Here is a 22,065-nt window from a genome sequence, read left to right as displayed (position 1 = left end):
CATATTCACAGGGGTCTTGTGCCCCTGACTCTAGTGAATATGGAGGGCAAGTATATAATTTATCAAGAAATATGCTCATCTCTTTCCTAGTGTGTTTCTGGACCTTTTAAATTACTTTAATAGTTATAGGCATTTTTTCACTAAAAGTGGGAGGTGGAATATTACATTGACTCAAGTGCTGGCTAATGCTATATTGTCATGCTCTTTTGTGGGTGTTGATACAACAATAAAGTGGATGGGAAGAGCATGTGGTACACCCCAGAATTCCATAGCACTGAGTCATGGCAGTTAAACTGGTATGAAACTGCATTATTTCCACAGTACAGATTAGACCTGAATTGTTACACACAGAGAGATAAATACAACTTTGGTTCAATCAGGACATTCACTTTTAGATGACTAAGGGCCTGAACAGACAGACCAAAATAAAGCTACTTCGAGTCACTTTGGTGGTATGCTATTTAAACGATGCATGTGTCCTAAGAGACAGTAAGCCACGCCAAAGCCACATTCCAGTCCTAAGAACTGGAGCGCAGCTTTGGTGCAGCTTCTGGCCTCTTACGATGCATGTGTCATTTAAACAGCATACCTCCAAAGTGACCTGAAGCAGCTTTATTTTGGCTTGTTTGTTCGGGCCCTAAGATTCATATCTATTCAGTATCATAACTCACATGCCTTTGAGCATAATTTATTGTCCAGGTAACTTGTTCTACCACAGAATCTAAGATCTAGAAGGTAGTTAGATGGCCAGACTCATTCATTCTGCTCAGATAATTTATTTCAGGTACCTCTCTAGACAAGCTTGATAATATGATTAATTAAAATCTATGGGTCACAAAGGGATAGCTGAAACGTCTTTGTGAAATTCAGTAAAGGAGATTAGATTTGAACAATTTTGATGAATTGCTCTTTTTAAAATGCTCCATCGTATAATGAATTGAGTTCCGTGTACGCTGTGATTACAATGAATTTAAATTTGCATGCAGAGCTCTATGGTTTCCTTAGGGGACCATTCTTGTGGCATCAATTTGATTAAAGGGGATTTGACAGAGCAATACAAATTTTTTGGTGGCATGAATGAAACATATTGTTCCAAAACCAAGAGTTAGTTAGTTATTTTCAGCTGAAATAAAGTAGCATCCAAAAAAGCACTTTCTTGTTCAGGTCCTTTTTTGTACATTAACTCATTGAAACCTTTATGTGATGAATCTAACATAGATTTGTGGAAGGTGGAATTGATTGACAGCAGTATCCAGGACCCAAACTTCAATATTTGAACCCAATACAAGTTTTTAACTTGTACTCCATTTTACACACAACTTGGAAGCAACAAGTTACACATTTCACATTTAACTGTAATTGGATAATGGGGGTGGGACTTCCAGAGTAGGAGAATCTTCCATGCTCTGAGACAGTTCATTCCACTGCTGAACAGCTCTTACCAGAGGAAGTTCTTCTTCATGTTTAGGTGGAATCTCTATTATTGTAATCTGAGGGGCTGAACAGACCATCCCTAAGAGGCAGCCTGCAGCCGCCTCTTTCTTCGTTGGGTCAAGGTTGCAGCAACTATACGCCATGGCACCTATCTGGCCTTTTCACAGTGCAAAAAGGATCTGCAAAAAGCGGCTCCTTTTTGCCCTGCAAAAAGGATGCCATAGCTGCTGACACCACACTTTTGGTGCTCCTTTGGAGCTGTGTCATCTGGATGCAGTGCCAGAGGAGCACCGTGACACGACCCACCATGTGATCAGGTGCACGGTGTGACACTGGGGTCAGGGCAGCATTGGGGCACATGTTGTGTGGATGCTACACCCCCACTCTGCCCCCAGGCCGGCGTTTATCGCCGATCTGTTGAGGTCCTGAGTCTATTGGTTTGTGAAGTATTGTTGTTGCTGCTAATTGTTGTCACATCAACTTCTGCTTATCTTACCACTTTCCACATTGAAGATTTTCACACTTGCCTGCATCGCTGCAAAAACGTCCTCCAAACGCAGCTAAAGAGGAAATCAAGCCCCTGTATGTGAAAGCCTGGAATGCTGCTGAAGCGCCATGGAAACGTGGCTCCCTCCTTTTCGTGCCTGAATTGCCTCACAGGGAGAGGAATTCCTCTTAACGCTAATTCCTCTCTCCAGGAATGATTCAGGCACACAAAGGAGAGAGGCATGTTTCCATGGCGATTCAGCAGCGTTCCAGGATTTCACATACAGGGGCTTGTTTTCCCCTTTAGCTCCATTTGGAGGATGTTTTTGCAGCAATGCAGGCAAGTGTGAAAATCTTCATTACCAGGCATTATTATCCTTTCCAGTGAATCACACGGTCTTATGATATGGCCAAAGTACAACAGCCTCAGTTTAGTCATTGTGGCTTGTAGGGACAGTTGAAGCTCAATTTATTCTAGGATCCATTTATTTGTCTTCTTAAGAGTCCATGGTATCTGTAATACCTCCTGTACTATATGTGGAAAAAGCTGATTTGCTTCCTGCCAGCTTTCTTCACTGCCAAGCTTTCACACCCATAATATAGAAACTGGAAATCCTATGACCCGGGTGATTATAATTTTGCTATTTAATGAAATATCTTTATACCTGAGGGTCTTATCTAATTCCTTGCATTTCCAAATCTTAGTGGTCTGATTCCCAGCACAGCACCTTGTACATAAATCTGCAGAAAACACATGCAAAAATTGCACAAAATTTTTGTAAAACAAGCAAATTAAAGCTCACTGCCCGACAGCAGCTCATCTCAAGGAGAGGCACGTTTTTTCTCATTAACCACATGAGGATGAATCAAGTTAGCACATACAGTATATCTTTACCCTAATCTGAAAATAAAAAATTGCCACCTTTATCATGTAGGTAAACTCGTGCTCTGTGACTGAGTTGTGCCTTCTCTTCAATCCAGAGCTTGGAAAAGTTACTTTTTTGGATTCCAGCTCCCAATACATCCAAGCAGCACATCCACTGGTCATGCTAGCTGGGGGATTATGGAAGCTGTAATCCAAAAAAGTAATTTTCTCAAGGACTGGCCTAGTGATATGACTCTTTTGATATGACAGGCAAACTGCCTCGTAGCTTCCATTTTGTATTAGCAACACCATCCTGTCAGAACTTGTCTTCTGTGTTTTCTATAAGCAATATGTTCTGGTGATGCCTGTTCAAACTGGGATACATAGTACGAGACTAGTTTTATGTCTGTTCTGATCCCCTTTGAGAAGGACTTATAAAGTATCTCATTGACAGTGCCTCTGTTTTGGGAAAGATAAATGTGAGACAGTATCAATTTGCTCTTATCCAGTTTCCATGCAGACCTTTTTAATTGTCACTTTGTGAAAATTAATTTTAGCTTGTGCAAAGTGCCGGTTGCAATTACACGTGATTGTCTAATTATAATTGCTTTATTTTTGTTTGTTTGTTTTTTGAAAAGAACAGGTTGCTCCCATAGATGCAACTAAATAGTGGAATAATGGAATGCTAAGCTTTGCTTTTACATTGACTCTGTTGAAATGGCACCAGTGTGGAAAACAATCTGTGTTTTACTCCTTAATACTTATTAGAAATAGAAAATAATGGTGTCATCCTGGCTGTGCTAAATATGCCTGGTAATCATTAGCTGTAATTCTAATTAGGGTGACTGTACCAAAATGACTCCCCCCTACAACAGTGGTTCCCAACCTTCCTAATGCCGTGACCCCTTAATACAGTTCCTCATGTTGTGGTGACCCAAACCCATGAAATTATTTTCATTGCTACTTCATAACTGTAATTAAATAGGTGCTTTCCAATGGTCTTAGGCGACCCCCATGAAAGGGTCATTCGACCCTCAAAGGGGTCCCGACCCACAGGTTGGGAACCACTGCCCTACAACATCACAACCCTATTCATATGGGAGTGCAGTGGAATTAGGGACACAAACAGAGTCAATTTGTACAATCCCATTGTGCTCCTATTTATTAGGAGGGTGCCATGCCCACACACCTCCCTCGGATACAAGAATAGGGAACCAAATTCAATTTCAGAGCATTTCATGATGGCTGTATCCTAGGGGTGGATGAGGCCAAAGCCCCAAATACCAGCATATTTGGGCCATATCTAATGTTCAGGTGAGTCCAGAGAATGAGTGGCTTTCTTGCAATGAATGATAACCTACAAGAAGCATTTCAACCCTTTATCAGTGGTTCTCAACCTCTGGTCCTCCAGATGTTTTTGACTTCATCTCCTAGGTTCCCTCATCATTGGCCATGCTGGCAAAGGCCTCTGGGTGCTAAAGTCCAAAACAGCTGGAGGATCAAAGGTTGAGAACTCTGCTTTAAATGGTGGCAGCTGGTGCCTCCCATGTCAGTGGGGCAATAAATCCACTTTAAGTTTTAAAGGAGCTCCCCATGGTACTGAACCGTATCACCAAAGTATGTTCAGCAGCTTGGAGAGGTTGTTCAAAATGACCCAAAATCCACAATGGATTCATCATACCACTGACATGGGAATTACTGGCAGCCACTGCTTTCAGAAAAGTTGGGTATGCACAAGAAAATATATGGGAAAGGAGGCAAAACCCAGAGGACCAGATCTTTCCTCTTGATTTTTTTTAATGGGGTCAGAGAGATGTCCTAGGCCTAGGAGCTCAAAAAGTTGCAAAGGGTGTGTTGAGGTCAAATTTGGGGGGTCCAAAAACCCAAGCAAGACAGTGAGAGGGGATGGAAGGGGCACAGTGGCCCCTCTCCTTCACCACAGCAGGATGTTCTCACCCTGGAGCAGGAAGGTCAGACTGGGTATCACCTCTTTTCTGAGGTGTGACCTGGTACAGTCCACACCCCTCACACCACCACTGACCACCTTTTGGGTTTGAAACAAAGATGCTATTACTAGCTAAGCCTGTGGCAAAGGTGGAGTGGTCCAGTTGTAAAATGAGCCCACTGATGGTGGGCCAGTGGTGGTTGGCTGGTGATGATGAAAATGTTGATGACAATGATAACAATTGTTGTTGTAACTGTTGTGTGCCTTCAGGTTGTTTTTACAGTTTATGGCGACCTTAAGACAAACCTGTCACAGGGTTTTCTGGGACAAAGAGTGTATGACTCACCCAAGGTCACCTAATGGGTTTCCGTGGCCAAGTGAGGACTCAAACCCATGAGGATGATTACCAATTGCCAACTGTATATTACTTTTTAAATACACCTTACTGATATTACACCTTCCGCTTTATTAGAAGACTGCCTGAGCTGCATCCACACTGCAGAAATAATCTAGTTTGACACCACTTAAACTGCCATGGCTCAATACTATGGAATTCTGGGAATTGTAGTTTGTTGTGGCACCAGAGCTCTCTGACAGAGAAGCCTAAATGTCTCACTAATTTACATTCCTATAATTTCATAGCATTGAGCCATAGAATTTAAAATGTTGTCAAATTGGATTATTTCTGCAATGCAGATGCAGCCCTGGTTGCATCACTCATTCCTTCTACTGACAGGCATCTTTTGTAGGCAGACAAAGGGTTTTAGGGTTGTTTTTTTTAATTCCAGAGAAAGCTTTGAATACTGAAAGTTTTTAAATAATAGCTTTTTTAAAAGATGCTATATTGTTTTTATTGAAGTGGATTTTTTTTAAAAAAATTATTTTATTCTTTTTAACTATGCAAGTTTTACAATTGTTTCAATATTGTAAATAATTTACAGTAATTCTGTTTTAACATTGACTTTTGTATGTTTGTTGCTATGTTGTGGTTATTTTAAATTGTAAGCCATCTCGAGTCCCAATTTTGAGGAAAAGGTGGAATACAAATAAAGCTGTTGTTATGATGATAATAATCATCCTCCATTTAGGGTCCAGGAAACCATCTAATTAAAAATAATAATAATTGTAAACCAATTTGAAGCTTTACTCTGAGCGCCTTTAGGGCAGAAGGGTGGGGTATAAATACAATCAATCAATCAATCAATCAATCAATATGTTGATAAAAATAATAAGCTAATAATAATTAACTTTATAGTGTACCTTTAGCATTTAATAATATTAATTATAACATTAATATCAACTAATGCATTGCTTTCAACTTGTGCATAATTTTTTAAAATGCATTTAAAAATACAGAACTGGCCCATAATCCCCTCCTAACCACTCTCCCAAAAACGCTTTTAAGAAGGAAGAGTAAATATTATTTGCTACCAGATATTATGTCACTTTGCAAAAGCTTTATTGTAGTCGCTTTATTGTCCCCAGAGCACTGCATTACGGCTAATGTTTGTACAGTACTGGTAACACGTTATGTCTGAGCTCTAGGGCAGTTGTGTGTTTTATTTTATGGAAGACAGTTTTCTGTTTATAGGGCTGTCAAAGGACCATCTTCCGTTTGAAGGCATCCTCTGTTGGACGGGCTGTCCACTCTGATTTCGGTTGGTAAGCACATCATTGCAAGGGACAGCAAAGGTCTCAAAGTTACCTATCAGCAGTTTAGCACCTGGGGCCCATTCACACTTTAAAAATATAGCAGTATTATTCCACTTTAACTACCAGGGTTCTGCCCTATAAATTCCTGGCAGTTTAGGGAGGGCATTTAGATCTCTTGGCCAGATCTCTCCAGTGACTCACCAATCTACAAATCCCAGGATTCCACAGGATAATGGCATGATAGTTGGACTGGAATAAAAATCCTATAACTGAGTAGAATGAACAGGTCCCTAGATAGCAAATGAGGAATCACATAGATGACTATGATGACTGGGACTCAAAGTGGTTCATAAATGAAAAGGATTAGAATCCAGGTTGAGTACCCCTTTTCCAAAGTGCTTGAGATCAGAAGTGTTTTGGTTTTAGCAGTTTTTCAGATTTTGAAATATTTGCATGTACATGATGAGATATCTTGGAGATGTGACCCAAGTCTAAACATGAAAATCACACACACACACACACACACACACACACATCCCTTATAATCATAGCCTGAAGGTAATGTTATACACCATATTTTAAATAATTTTGTGTGTGAAATGAAGTTGGTGTACACTGAACCATAAGAAAGCAAAAGGGTCACTCTCTCAGCCACCCATCAGAACAATTTGGGAGTATTTTGGATTTTGGCATTCTGGATAAGGGAGTTTCATCCTGTATAGTTAAAAATATACAAAAGGTCAACATTAAAAGAGAATAAAGCTGTTAAAACAATGTAAAACATGCACGTTTATTTTTTTAAAAAAACAGTGCAATTTGAAACAATGCAACACCCTCCTAAAAAAACCCTTGAAACCCCCATTCAGTTCTAAAAACCCATCTATGGGTGGCGGAAATATAGGATGATGATACTGTAGTATGCATTTTTAAATAAAATAAAATAAAATATCCCTTGGACGTCTGCTTGCCATCACTGCAATGGCTGCCTGCTTTTCTGCTTTCCCCTGCTATAGTTTTATGGAAGTTGTTTCTCATTAGTCTCACTTGTTTTTGCAATCAAGGACCTTTGAAGCTTTACCAGATACAAGTGCATTGTCACTGTCACATAAACAAATGTCAGGAAATTGTGACAGTAACATTTTCCCACCCACTAATATAGTTTATAAATGTATATGCGTTCAGCCTTCAAATCTCTTTTACATGTCCTTCTTATCTCTCAATGGAAGAATGAAAGGAGACAAAGGTTGCATCCACACTGCAGAAATAAATAATAAAAATAAATAATTTTTTAATTTATATCCCACCTCTCTGTCTGAGAAAACCGGGGTGGCTTATCACCAACTGGCCTTCTTCAGGGGCTATTCTAAAATAGAAATAAAAAAACACTTTACTATATCCGTGGTACTCAGTCAACGCATAAAACACACAAAACTTTTATGGCATGGCGGTCTGTATGCTCTGTCAAAGTGGAGTGCAGACTGCAACTCCAGAAATTTCTGAGAATTGGTATGTATATATTTATATGCATAATAGAAGCTATTCTAATAGAAACTGTTTTTATAGATGTTTTATGTATTGTCTCAATACCACATACATAGTAAATGTGTTCTGTTTGTTTTAAAATAGCCCTTGAAGACGGCCAGTTGGTAATAAGGCCAAAATACATTGGGCCTTTTATTAAATAAAAGGTTTTGGACCACCACGCAGCATGTGGGACTTTGTCTACTTTCCTTCTTCTTCTGTGATTATGTGCTTTCCAGTTTTTTGTTCTGTTCCTTCTTGCCTCTCAAGACTTGCATTAGCTGATGAGTTATAATTCCCAGTGATATAGTACTAAATCGTGCCAGTACCCATACCAACACATCCAAAATAATCCAAAAATGAAGGTGGTCATCATTGTCATCATCTATATTTATACAGAAAGACCCTACTTATATGATGGTTTGGTGACCAGAGGACTGTCTGAAAGTGGGATTAGATGAAAAATAGAACCCGTTTTTTTTTTTTAGCTTGCTAATTCATTTTAGCCACTGAAAGCCTAAATAATGCACTATATATCACTTTTTAATCTACACAATAGTTCAGTTATCATCACACACACATACATACAGTGCATGTGATCAGTTCCAAGGAAGCCTCATAACTGACAAAAGAAACCCCTGTCAAATTAATGGAATTTTTGTGTAATTTCTAAGCGTTGAAGAAGTGAATTATTGGAAAGTGAGTTGTCAAAAGACCAGGGAAGCCTGTATTGCACTTTCCCCCGAAGATGGGAACTCAAAGCAGCTTACAAATTAAAATAATTATAATATACTTAAAAACATAAAAGGTCAACAATTAAAATAGAATTGAACTATTAATGGTATTAAAACAGTTTAAACCAATGATGGTGAACCTTTTCGGGGCCGAGTGCCTAAACTGCAACCCAAAACCCACTTATTTATTGCAAAGTGCCATGTCCCTCTGGCTTTCTCGTAACAAACTCTGGCAAACTCTGTGCCGGCGCAATGGTACATGTGCCCACAGAGAGGGCTCTGAGTGCCACCTCTGGCACGCGTGCCATAGGTTCGCCATCACTGGTTTAAACCATACACTTAATAATGAGAAGAAGCTATTAAAGCAATACAATCTAAAGCAATGCAACAGCCTCTTATAAGCCCTTTCCTTAATAGTTTTCCATTCTAAAAGCCTATCTGAATTTTAAAAAGTCTTCACCTTCTGATGGAAAGACAATTAAACTAGGGAGAGAGTTCCAGACCCATAGTTTAAGGGCAGTCACTGGGAAGGCCCTATTGCACGATCCCAGCAACTGTGCCTGTGAAAGCGATGGGACTGAAAGAAGGACCTCTCTTGAGGATCTGGGAGTTTTTAATTGTATTAATATATTAATTTATATCACCAGATCAGTTCTCAGGGTTTCCATCTCTACTAAGAAAAGGACTTTTGTAAGGCTGACAGGTCCTAATTTCCCATTCAAGATCAAGTCATCTCACAAATACTTTTCCTTGCGACATCAGTCATAAGAGTATATTGTTATAAGGAAATTCCCAAACTGCTGGAAAGACTCAAGCTAAAAGGAAAAGACAAATAAACCTAGGGCAAGGTTGTGCAGATGGCCTCATCATTCATACTAATGAAAAAATGCTTTGATCCTGTGAGTGCCAATTATAACAGCTTCTATAATTGTACTATAAGATGATTTTCAGGTAACTATTAAAAATATGTAGAACCAATATGGCATAGTGGTCTGAGTGTGGCACTATGACTTTGGAGACCAGTGTTTGATTCCTGATGTGCCATGATGTCCACTGGGTGATAAGTCACACTCTCTCAGCCTCAGAGGAAGGCAACGGCAAACCTTTTCTGAACAAACCTTGCCAAGAAAACCCCACGATAGGTTTGCCTTAGGGTTGCCATTAGTTGGAAATGACTTGAAGGCACACAGCAGCAGCATTCAAAATACTTAGAGGTTTGCAGGTTTGTACCCAAAGTAGGTTTAAAGCATTACATTTCAATTTATGGGTGCTGACCCTCCAAATGATGTATGACATGATATGTGAACACTTATACCAATTTTGCACCAGGATAATAGGCTTTCAACCCAAGAATCCTGGGAATGGTCATGAGCCATAGTGGTGTAGTGGTTAAAATGCTGGGCTGGGACAAGGAAAATCCAAGTTTGGACCCCAGTGATCCATGGATGGGTGGAAACATTGAACTAGTCACTTTTTCTGTCCTTAACAGAAAGGCAAAAAACAAAATTAGAAACTGGTTGAAAAGCAATATTTTGGAATGTCTAGAAACCCTGATAAGAAGAATCCTGGACCGATGAGAATCTTTGCCATTTGGGACATCATTTATTATGCTTTTGCAAAGACAATCATGCTTCCTGAGCAAAGAATGCTCTTCTCTGTGCAAAATGACTACATTTGAATTTTGTGCAGATTATGTCTGAAATTGCAAATAGGCTTTGAAAACTGTGGTTTTTCAAACACTTTCTCACAGTGAGGAGAAAATTGTTAAAATTATTTTTTGCTTCCTTTGAGAAGAAAATTAGTGAAGATTCATATCTCTAGACCTGAACTACCTCAGAGGGTTGTTATCAGGTTAAAGTGGGGAGAAAGAGGATCCTGTAGGCTACCTTCAGCTCCTTGTCTGAAAAGAAGAAATGCAAGTAATAACTAAATAATTCAGTTTGAGTACTAAGTGCTTTCTGTTCTAGAAGTGTAATACTCTTAGATTGCTGGGGGGATGATTGCTAAAACAGTTAGTTTCTCTATATAATGTGCATAATATGTGTGATAATCTTTATCTAGAAGGAATTTACCAAAATGTCAGAAATACATTTCCATAAATGCCATTCTACTTTCTACATATTTGTGGGCAAAGGCTAGTTATCACTGATCCTCCTTGAAAGAAAAATTGCTCATCCTACCTCAATGGACAAGAAAGTAATAGATGATTCGACAAAATACTGAAGTTGGAAGGCTAAATAAACTATTCATCACAAGGTAAACGAACTCTCTGACAAAGAATAATGTTAAGAATGCAAGAGTGAACCAGACCCAGAAGTTCCCAAAACAAAGAGAAGACTTTTCTTCAACAAGTCATTGACTACAAGGGTGGCAGAGGGCAGCATATACTTTTGAATCCCACTTTTATAGCCCTTGATGCTCTTCAACCCCACCCCCACCCCCCACCCACCCCCATTTTTTATTATGTGATTTTTTTTCAGTCATTTTTTTCCAGAAAACTGTACAGAATATTCCCTTGACTCATTAAAGCAGACAAAAAATATCCCCATCCCACTTATACAACTCCTTAGAACCTCCCATATTTCCCTCTGTCATCGGTCTCAAAATGGTGACAGGGATACAAAGTCATTTTTGATCACTATTTAGGGAAATGGCCTGTGAGTGGCCTGTATGGACATTGGCTCCTGTCCTCCACCCCACAATGGCCCACTCCTCTATTACTGGCTAGGAATGGCTCTAACAACATAGAAGATAAGTCCAAGGAAGTCTCTACTACAGCCACCACCAACTCAGTTTCTTAGTTGCTTACATATCCACACACCCCTGAGGACTAGTGAAGTGTTAACAGGGATTTTCACGATCAATAATTCTGCAGTTAGAGAGCTTGTAGCACCTTTGAGACTAACTGAAAGAAAGAAGTTAGCAACATAAGCGTTCATAATAGACTTAAGTCTACAAAAGCTAATGCTGCCAACTTCTTTCTTTGAGTTAGTCTCAAAGGTGCTACAAGATCTCTCTACATTCTGATTCTACAGACTAATACAGCTATATCTCTGAATAACTGTGCAAGAATGACAAAGTCTCAAGTTTTTTGTTTGTACTGTTTTTATGTTGTACTGGCAGATGGAGGGGGCACACCTAATTGTGGTGAGATTGACTTTAGAAGGTATATCAAAATATGCATTCAGGTAAAGGAAGCTGTTGGTCCAATTTAGTTTTAGGATTGTTAGTAGATTTTACCCATAGTGTTTCTTGGTACCTTTCCTTTTTGATACCTTTACTCCCCTCCCTGCTAAATAAAGATCTCTATGGATGAAGAAAGGACTTGTGTGATTGGGTTTGACTTCCTTTGTATTTTTCAGTGGTTTCAGCTGCTGCCCAAGCACTTCTGCTTTATCATTCATAGCAGGAACCGGATTGTGTTAGTATGTATAGATGCATCTGTTGTTCTCTCCTGCATGGTTCTCATTTACAATCTGCAATCTTGGCACAACTTGACACAGATCACTGCCTTTTTGGAAATGGTAACTGGTCCAAAATATTAATGGATGCTTCAGCTCCTTCACAAATGCCACTTTGTCATGCATTCTGAATCTTGCTACTAAGCAAATGTTTTGGTTGGTCTGGATGCATCGGGCTGCCATGTTGGTCTTATGGACGTTTGAGATATCTGGTTGATTTCCCCTTATGACTATGTTATGGTTAACTCTCTCAATACACATACAGTAGTTTTGCTCCCCAAAATGCAACATGAACATGTAAACTATTCCTTAATTATAGCCCTTTATCTTCAACTAAGAGTAAAAGTAAAGATTTAGGTGAATGTATGATTCCAATAATTAACCATTTTTGCCTCCTATAGTGGGTTTTCCTCAGAGACACAGGCCCCATCAATGAGACATGCAAATTAAGTCCATATTTACTTTCCACTGATCAATCACAAAACACAACACACAGGATATTTACATCAATTCACCAATCACAAAAGAAACCACACAAAATACGTAAGTGGTGAAAATCACATCACAACATATAGATAATTTTACTTCTTGGGAGAACACTTGGGCAAAAGGCATAATACATTTATCATCTATTCCAAACTGAAGGCAGGGTGGCAAAAATGGGCAACTCTGCCCCCAGAAGCCTCAGGGGTAAGAGAGGCAATATATCATTTAAATGTAATTACTCATTCCACCACCTTTTGGCTAGAAAATGCCTTATTTTTTTTTAAAGAAGCTACTTCTGCAATTTGCCATATTGGGAGCAAAACAATCATATTTAGGGGTCAGAGATGAAGTGGAAGCAATCCACCAAGTAAAATGGCCCCATGGGCACTCAGAAATTGCCTAAACCTAAACTAAAGTTGACTATTCCTATCTGATTATTCCTTTCATTAATCCCTTGCATTACAATCAGCAAATAGCTGGCCTGATTATTACTTGTGTTATGTATTGATTACAAATGCAAGCAGAAGGCTTATGGGCTTATTTCTGTGTTGTTGTTTTTTTAAAGATACAGAGGTAGCACTGCCTGGATATGGAGCACCACCAGCATCTGTTCAACATGGTTTGCACTTTCGCATGCCATAAAACTCCAAGATAGTGTTTCTAATAAGTTATGCACTTTGGAAGGAATGATTTACACAGATGAAATGACTGTCAGGGCATACTGCTTAAACTTTCTCACACGCTGCCTTCCCCCTACAGTTTCTCCTCCCTTCTGGTTCACAAAGCAAAGCATGCTAAGTGTAAGATACATGGGTGAGGGGGAAATCACATGCTGTGATAATGTTTTTCACCAGTTGAGGGGGGGAAATAATAATAAGTAATTGCCTGGTTTGATCCAAAGACATTGCAGGTAAACATAAACCTCCTACTTCCAATTCCACAAGTACATAGTCAATGTGTACCCTTAAGTCTCTAGGCTCTGTTTATAATAAAACTTTTGGAAGGATCATCATGATTTATGCATGCACTTTCCCCTTCCCTTCCTGCACAACAGAAGTGATTCTCAGCCTTTGGCCCTCCATATTTATTGACTTCAGCTCTCAGTATCCATGACCCTTGACCATGCTGTCCGGAACTCCTGGGAGTTGAAATCCAGAACATCTGGTGGAGGCAGCAGTTCAGAGCCACCACAAAAAGGTTTACTCCTGAGTAGACAGTTACTTCTCTCTGTTTTTGTTGCTCCTGTCGTTGTCATAATTTGTTAGGTACAAAGGCAGGAAGCTGGCCCAGCACAAGTCCGAAATAGAGTGTTTCACTCCAAAAGGGAGTATGGGAAATGGTGGGCGAGCAACCATGAGCAGGTAAGCAAAAGCATGAGTGTTACAGGTGTCCCTCCTTGCTTCCCAGGAGGACTGTGTGAGATGTCTGTCAGCCTGAGATGAATCCCAGGGTCCACCTCTATATGTGATCACTCTACATCTCATATAAAATGTCTGTAGGAGTTTTGACGCCACCTTTTTTGTTTTAATGTTGTCGGCCCTGCAACCAGGGGAGAGTTGAACCAGCCTTTCCTAATCTTGTTCCTACTTGTGCTTGATTTGTGGCAGGGAAAGCTTTTTACAACAGCTTGATTCACAGCAGGTAAAGCTTTTGGCTGCATGGAGAATATAAGCATTACTGTCACCTAATGTTTATAGATTGTGCTGTTCTTCATTGCACAAGAGCAAAGGTGTAGCTTGTGGGGAGAGAATTGGGAACCCTGCTTGCAAAATAGACATATGAGGCTTTCCTCCACCTTCCGCTCCCCATTCTTGTCCATTCTTTGTCCTTTTGCAACCAAACAGGGAAGACTCTTTGACAAAAATCATTGCTCCCTGCTGTTTTAGATTTGGCCTAGCTGTGATGAAAAGGGGGAAAAATCTGCATTGGTCTTCAGCATGTGTACCTTTCACCTATATAAACTTTGAATTTGTATTGCAATCCCTTAGGTACTTGTAGTGTTACTGAACTGTGCTCTGGCATGTAGAGTCTGCAGTGAGAGGCCAGAAACATGCATGCTTTCAGAACGGAAATTATATCTGAACAACCAGAGAAACAGCCACTGAAGGTGTGCCATATTTTTTGCTAATAATCAGAACCAAAAAAAAAAAAAAAAAAAATGGGGGGGGGGAATCCTCCCAAACATGGTGGACTGAAAATTAAGGACAAAATGCATTCTAAAACTAACCAAAAATAAAAATATACACTTAACACCAGAGTTTGGAAAAGTTTTGGCCAAACCCACACTGCAGATATAATCCAGTTTGACACCACTTAAAGTGCCATGCATCAATGCTGTGAAATTCTGGGCATTGTAGTTTTGTGAGACACTTAGCCTTTTCTCTTAGAGAGTTCTGATGTCACAACAAATTACAAACCCAGGATTCCACCACACTGAACCATAGCAGTTAAAGCAGTGGCAACTGGATTATTACTGCAGTGTGGCTGCAGCCTATTTTTGGAAGGGGGGGCAGTCTGGAAGCTGAAGTTTAAAAAGTAACTCTCCCAAGCTCTGGTTGAAACCCAGTAAAGGTCTATTGAAATGGAAAAATCCTGGCAACCTGGATAAAAAAAATGAGAAGAGCTAATATTACATCTCTTGGGAATGAGTTCGACACTCAAAGAGCTGCCACAAAGAAGGCCCTGTCTCTTATGACCACTGGTGACATCTCCCCTGATGCCAGACACAGAGCAAGCTTCTGAAGACAACCATAATCGACAAGCAAGTGCGTCTAGAAGAAGGTGCTTCTTCACAGGGATGTAGCCAAGGGGGGGGGGTCCTTGGGGTCCGGACCCCCCCTCCTTCCATTAGAAAAATGAATGGTGCATGCTGCTGTGCCCAAGTCCCATTATAATGGTGGCACTTAGTCTGGACTCCCCCCTTCCTAAAATCCTGGTTACGTCCCTGTTCTTCAGATATAGGGAAAGAGTATTGAGCCACTCTTTACAAGAAATACAGGAAAAGGACTCTCCCCATATGAATGGTAACAGAGACAGTTAGGGCAGTAGGCAAATTTAATAAATCCAGCTTCTATCAAAGAAAGAAAAGACAGCAGACACCTGTTGCCTGTGTCTTTGCATCAATATAAGAATATGTCGTTATTGGTTCTAAATATGACCTCTGTTAGAAATTAAATGTTTAGCAGATTATTATGGAGCTTAGGAAAGCTAATTTTTGGACTTTGACAATCAGAACCTCCTGTCCAGACTGGTCAGAGGCCATGCCAGCTAGGGGATTCCAGATGCTGTGGTCCAAAAAGTAACTTTTCCAAGTTAAGAATAATTGGATTTCCTCTCTAGGCCAAGGGGGTTTCAAGGCTAGATCCAGTTTCCAGAGCAATATTATCTAGCAGCTGCTAATTGCAATGCAATAGAAAGTTTGCCTGACATTTTACTTGCAGAATATATAATCCTATTTTGAGCATGGAGAGAGAGAGAGAGAGAGAGAGAGAGAGAGAGAGAGAGAGAGAGAGCAAGCCTATGTAGTGGGTTTTTACTTGCACTCCATCACTCCAAAATGCTTGCTTTTAGATACTCCCAGCAGTTTTTAGAGCCTAACCATCTGTGACTGCCTGGCAAATTCTGAATTTAGGGACCACAATCTGGAGAACCGAGTGGTTCGTAATCTAGATAAAAGGACATCCCACATCATTATTTGTTATATTTTCAGCCACTTTTCTTCCAAAGAGCTTTCAATGACGTTTCCCCTTCCCTAGCTGTATCCTCATTGCAAACATGTAAGATTATGGCTGCATCTGCAATGCAGATTCTGCAGTTTGACATTGCTTTAACTGCCATGGCCTAATAGTATGGGATTCTGGGATTTGTAGTTTTGTGAGATATTTAGCCTTCTCTTTCAGAGAGCTCTGGTGCCATGAAACACTATAATTCTCAGGATTTCATAGCATGGAGCCATTGCAGTTGAAGCAGCATCAAATTACATTATTTATGTATTGCAGATGCAGCTTAGATAACTGAGCTTCATGGCTGAGCAGAAATTTGAACCTAGATCTCCATAATCCTAGTCCAAAATCTCAGCAACTACATTACCATGATTCTTGTGCAATTCTCAATGTGCCAGACTTAAAAACATAAGAATTGTGCTTATTTACAGATGCCAATATGTACCTTTGGTGGTGACATCTGGGTTGTTCAGATGATCCGTTCGATGACTGTTCCACCTTTTTGGCCTTGTTGGGCTTGGACAATGTGTGCAAAATTTGATCTCATTCACTTGTCTTCTCTGGATTGACCAGAAGCTTCTATTTGTTTGTCAACCTCTTGATGATCCATATAGTATTCTCTGCCTTCTCTTTCTTCCCCCTCTCCCTGCCTCCTTCCCTACCTCTCCCTCCTTCTCTTCTGTTGTTGTGTCTATTTCTAACCTCAACTAGATCGATCAGTTCTGAAAAAGCAATTGAGTTGTCAAACACACAGTAAATTGTTGGGAAAGCAAAATACATGCAGATATTAATTACTCTTGCTCTTGACAGTAAAGGATATGTATTTTTAAAAACTATAACTCTCCTCTCTGGCATACACAGTTCTCATCATTTGTACATATTTTCCCTCGTGGAAACGTTAATATAATAATACTATAATAAATTCCACTTTGGTAGAGCTCAAAAACAGCATGCTATTGAGCAAATGGAGTATGATTTAGGGATTTCATTTATGTGGAAATAAGTATGACTTAAAATCAATGAGGCTTTTTTCTGAAAAGCTTCATGCAAGAATTTCATAGGTCACAGTTTGTTCCGAGGGCTATCAAAAAGACTTAAAAGAGAGTCTAGGGAAATTAATACCATGGTCCTTAATTTGAGGGTCATCTTCACCTTCCTTCATGATTCATGGACTTGTCAGTGTTAGTGGAATGATTCTGGAGCAATGCCAGGCTCAGACAGTGTGCTGAAACATAGGCACATGATGTGTGGTTACCCTCATAGGACAGCTGTCAATAAGTCCTGTGGAGGGACTCTGGAGTCTTCATGTATGTGGATGAACACTCCAGCCTTTCAACATAATATTTCATAGATGAAAATCAGGATATGTGTGACAAGGTAATATCAAAGTGTTTCACAATGACAAAAGTTATTCTTAGTGAAGAACAGACAAACTGCAGCAGCTAAGCTTTTGGCCGAGCATACTGGGATGGGCAAAAATCCACCCCATCCTGTCCTCTCTCTCCACCGAGTTACTAAAGTGCAAACTATTTTTTGGACTTCGGACTCAGTTTGCAGCTATTGAAGTCAGCTAAGGACAAAGAAGGAAAGTGGGAAGTGGAGAAAGAAATTGGGACATTTTAAAGCAACTGAAAAAGTGGGATAACAAAGAATTAATCAGGGTTATCCCAGCCAAATTGGAACAGTTACAGAGTATGTTACAATGATAACCATGAAAATGGATCTTAACATCCAAACTGATACACATGTGTACTGTATAGAGTAGACCAAAAGGGTAAATAAATATTCTGGCCTTAAAATGACTGCATTCCCTGTATCTCTTTGGTGAAAAGAATGCAGTTATCTTCAGTGTGTATGTGTAAAGGAAGGGTAGAAATGCTTTGGCCTTAGGATATTTTGGACTAAAATTCCCATCACCCCTAACATTGTTGACTGGGATTTCTGGTGGCTGATGTTCAATACATCTGGAGGGCACCCCCTAGTGTAAATAAAACATATGAATGCCCATAATAATAATGAGAACTGGGGTTAGGAAAGAAGAAAAAAAGTTAGCCCTTCTCTCACAGGCACCAACAACTTGTATTGTTCCAATTACTTTCCATCTGTGCCAATATGGGGACAATATTAAGGTCTACAGCTCCAGTGACTTAGCATTGCAGACACAATGTCTCATCGAGGATGTGGGTTATTGGCAAACAGAATATGAATTATTAATCAGTGGCTTATTTGTTGCATTTAATTAAGTCAATAATTTCAATCCGAAATCATGCTAGCGCTACCAAGGCGTCTCTCTGTTTTGACAGCCTCATAAAACATCCCATTGCATAATTGATTTTATATGATGGAAGGGGAAAGCGATTAGTGAGCAGCTGACAGCTGATTGCTTCTTTCACACCACAAGTGCCTTGCAGACAACCAACATCATGAATGGATGTATCTCATGTTTTTGCAATGCCTGCCATATTGTGCTTTCCACTGTTATTCTCTGCAGCAGTTGCCTCATAAGGAAATCAGTTTTATAACATGGTGCAAAACCACAGCTGCTTCTCATGGACAATGTGAGTTTCCTGTTATGGATGGATGGATTAGTTTCCTCTATGGCACAATGTTCAAAGTATGTTTTCTGGAATCCTAGACCTTATGCTTAGTACTTCTATATACAAAAGAGTATTGCAGTACCTTTGAGACTAACTGATAGACAGACTTTGGTAGCATGAGCTTTTGTAGACTTGAGATGTATCTAAGGAAGTAGGCTTAAGTCTACAAAAGCTCATGCTAACTTTCAGTTAGTCTCAGAGGTGCTGCTCCCTTTGCATTCTGATTTTCCTGATTAACATGGTATGTCTTTGAATTAGTACATCAAAGGCCTTGTCTGCACGGGCTGAAAGCTCTTTCCCCCTCCCCATTCTGGTGATGTCCTATTTGGACAACACACATCCCAAACCCCAGTTGTGGTGCAAGTGGTCCGAATGGCATCTGACACATTCTGCACCAGAACCAGGGTATAACAGCTATAAAACAGTTTTTAGAAACTAACCTGTTACTCCAGATCTTCCAGGAAGATCCAAAGCTCTCAGTTCCCATGGTGTGGTGACCATCTGCAGGGACATCCCACTGAGCTATGTGGCACATCCACTACCACTGTGAGTCACTTGTACTGATATCAGAATGAGGCACCCAGACTGTAACTGGGTGCCTTGTTCTGACCTCAGAATCAAGTGAATGACAGTGGCATATGCAAAGCATGTCTCAGTGAGACATCCAAGCAGACAGCTGCTATGGCGAATAGAGGGTCAAGTGTCAGCAGTAGGTCAGCTGCCATCAGATTATCTTGCCCATGCAAACAGGACCCAATGAACATCTTCTGGCCTGACTGCTCTTCAGCCCCCCCTTAAGAGCCAGCTGCAAGATCAAGTCCATTCTGCTTACGATTGGGGCTCAAGGAGAATGATGTTTACACATTCTCCCACCAGTGAGCAAGGCTGAAGCAAGGACTTATGACAGGGGTCTTGTCTGCTCACTTGATTTTTACAGGCATGCTCACCTGTGTGTGGCAGGAGTGGAAACATCCTCCACCTTACTTTCGGATCAGAAGCTTAATGGATCTCCTTTGCCCAGTCTGGGAACTGGCTCTTCAGATGGACTGGGGAGGCATTTACACAGGCCTCCTATAAGACCACATAGTCTTAATGAATACAGTCCAGTTACAGATCAGTAACTCTAGGTTACTGATCATACTGAGTACCATCATATGTCCGTACAATTTACCTGTTAAAACAAAGCACTGGCAACCAGAACACTTACTTATGCAAAACAAAGAAATCACATGAAAAGGGTTTTATTTGGGGGGGGGGGTTAAAGGGGGGGGAAAGCAGGTGAAAGAGGCAAAAAAACAACACCCCTTAAATGTTAATATTAATAATATATTGCTATTGGACAACACTGGTAATGACAAGAAGCCAACTGCTACACAAGTTTTGCACAGAAAAAGAGCATGTATTTCTACACAGTGTAATTCCCTGAGAGACTTCCCAAAGGGAGCATACCTCTTGAGAACTGTGCAGAAACCTTCACTTTCTCTCACACTGGGACCAAGTGCCTATCAGTCCTGGTAGGCAAGGGTGAAAAATGTGAAAATTTGCATCCCTGCTCTACCGTACACCATCCTGGGATCTGTAGTTTGGGGAAGCAGTTGAAATTCTTTGTTGGTCAGAGATTATTCATCATTTATCTTCTCTCTACTAAGATTTAGGACAGTGTTGGTGCCTGTGAGGAAACAAAGCAGGAAGTGGGAAAGAAGGACAGACTTCAAGAGCCCTGGGGCCATTTCCACTTTAACTGACATGGCTTCATCCCATAGAGCTCTGATATTTTTGGAAGAGTATTTAGAATTCACAGCAGGAGTACTCCATTACCTCACCAGACTCCAAACCAAAGTATTCCATAGGCTGGAAACTTGGAAATTAAATTAGAATAACAGCACTATAATTGTATAGTGTGAGTAGACCCCTGGCACCTCTGATCATCATCTAAATTTCTTTAACCATTACAGCTCCTGTAGAAACACATGCCCCATGGATATTTTTATTTTTATTTTTTGTAAAATCCAGATATTGTATTTACTCTAATCCAGGTGATTCACAAAAATTCTGATGGAAAACTCATAGCATTACTGCTTTAACGGCCCTGGCTCAGTGTTAGGGAATCTGGGGACTGTAGTTTATTGTGGCACCAGAGCTCCCTGACAGAGAAGGCTAAATGTCTCACAAAACTATAGTTCCCAGAATTCCCTAGCATTGCCCTAGGGCAGTTAAAGCGGTCTCAAACTGGATTATTTCTTCAGTGTGATTTGGACCATAGATTGGCTAGTACCCATTCATTACCAACCCACTCAAATCCTTGGAGCAGTTTTGCATAGGTTTATAGTCTGATATTCAGTGACAAAAATTACACATTTCATGTACCTATGATGCATTTATTTGTTTGTTTGTGTATTTATTGGTAAAGCTGACCTCATGACAGCTGTTTCATGAGGTAAGGAACAGCTTCCACATCTTTCTTTCTGCAGATACAAGTGTAATATAATTTGTAATGCTGGGCACAGTCTACAGGGGAAGAAACTGCTGTGAGTGATCTTAAAATGCCATGCCAGTCTTATCCATGAAAAGTTTGACACACTCTGTATTTTTGGTACATGAGTGATTTTTCTTTCAACCTGATACATCAGTATTATTAAGTGGAACATCTCTGACAATGAGGTATTGTGATCAAAGTTAAGATAAGCGAAAAAGCCCATGTATTTGCAAAAAAAAAAGAAATAAATAAATAAAATCCTCACATTGCAGGGCCACATTTGATCAACCTAGCTTCTGAGAAAAAGTTCCCTAATCAGGTTAAGGGGGGGAAACTTCCTCAGATTTCCCCCCACATTTCTCCAACCTCTATTGCATGGGAGCAATCAGAGTAGGCCACAACCTGTGGAATGGATAGCACTAACAGGTTATAGAACAGGGGTCGGCAACCTACGGCCCACGGGCCGGATCCGGCCCAGTGAGGCCTTGGGACTGGCCCCAGCCCAGTCCTGCCGCTGATTGCCGCCCCTGCCGCAGCCTTCCGTGCCTGGGGCGGGACTTTCCCAGTTTGGGGCAGGTCCACATGGTCCCACCCCTTTTTGCCCTTTGTCCCAGGTCCTCCACCCCCTGGTGACGGAGGCCAGGCAGGGAAAGGAGCCTCGCCTCAGCAAGGAGCCTCACCAGGT

General features: G+C 40.4%; 1 protein-coding gene across 7 annotated transcripts in view; it reads left to right on the top strand.

The window, feature by feature from the left end:
• The window catches only part of GRM5 (glutamate metabotropic receptor 5), a 305,682-nt gene that overhangs the window by 274,315 nt on the left and 9,302 nt on the right, over positions 1 to 22,065 (top strand). For 5 of the 7 annotated variants that reach the window (XM_042459896.1, XM_042459900.1, XM_042459899.1 and 2 more), the window contains exon 9: positions 13,851 to 13,946. The exons of 1 other annotated variant lie outside the window; for it this stretch is intronic. In XM_042459896.1, the coding sequence (XP_042315830.1) occupies positions 13,851 to 13,946 (96 nt within the window). Of the gene's footprint in view, positions 1 to 6,321; positions 6,393 to 13,850; positions 13,947 to 22,065 lie in introns of all 7 variants that reach the window. One more of the 7 variants, XM_042459903.1, reaches the window with a different exon arrangement.

Source organism: Sceloporus undulatus, chromosome 3 (assembly GCF_019175285.1).
Source record: "Sceloporus undulatus isolate JIND9_A2432 ecotype Alabama chromosome 3, SceUnd_v1.1, whole genome shotgun sequence".
NCBI classification, from domain to species: Eukaryota; Metazoa; Chordata; class Lepidosauria; order Squamata; family Phrynosomatidae; genus Sceloporus; species Sceloporus undulatus.
This window is presented reverse-complemented; position numbering and strand designations above follow the sequence as displayed.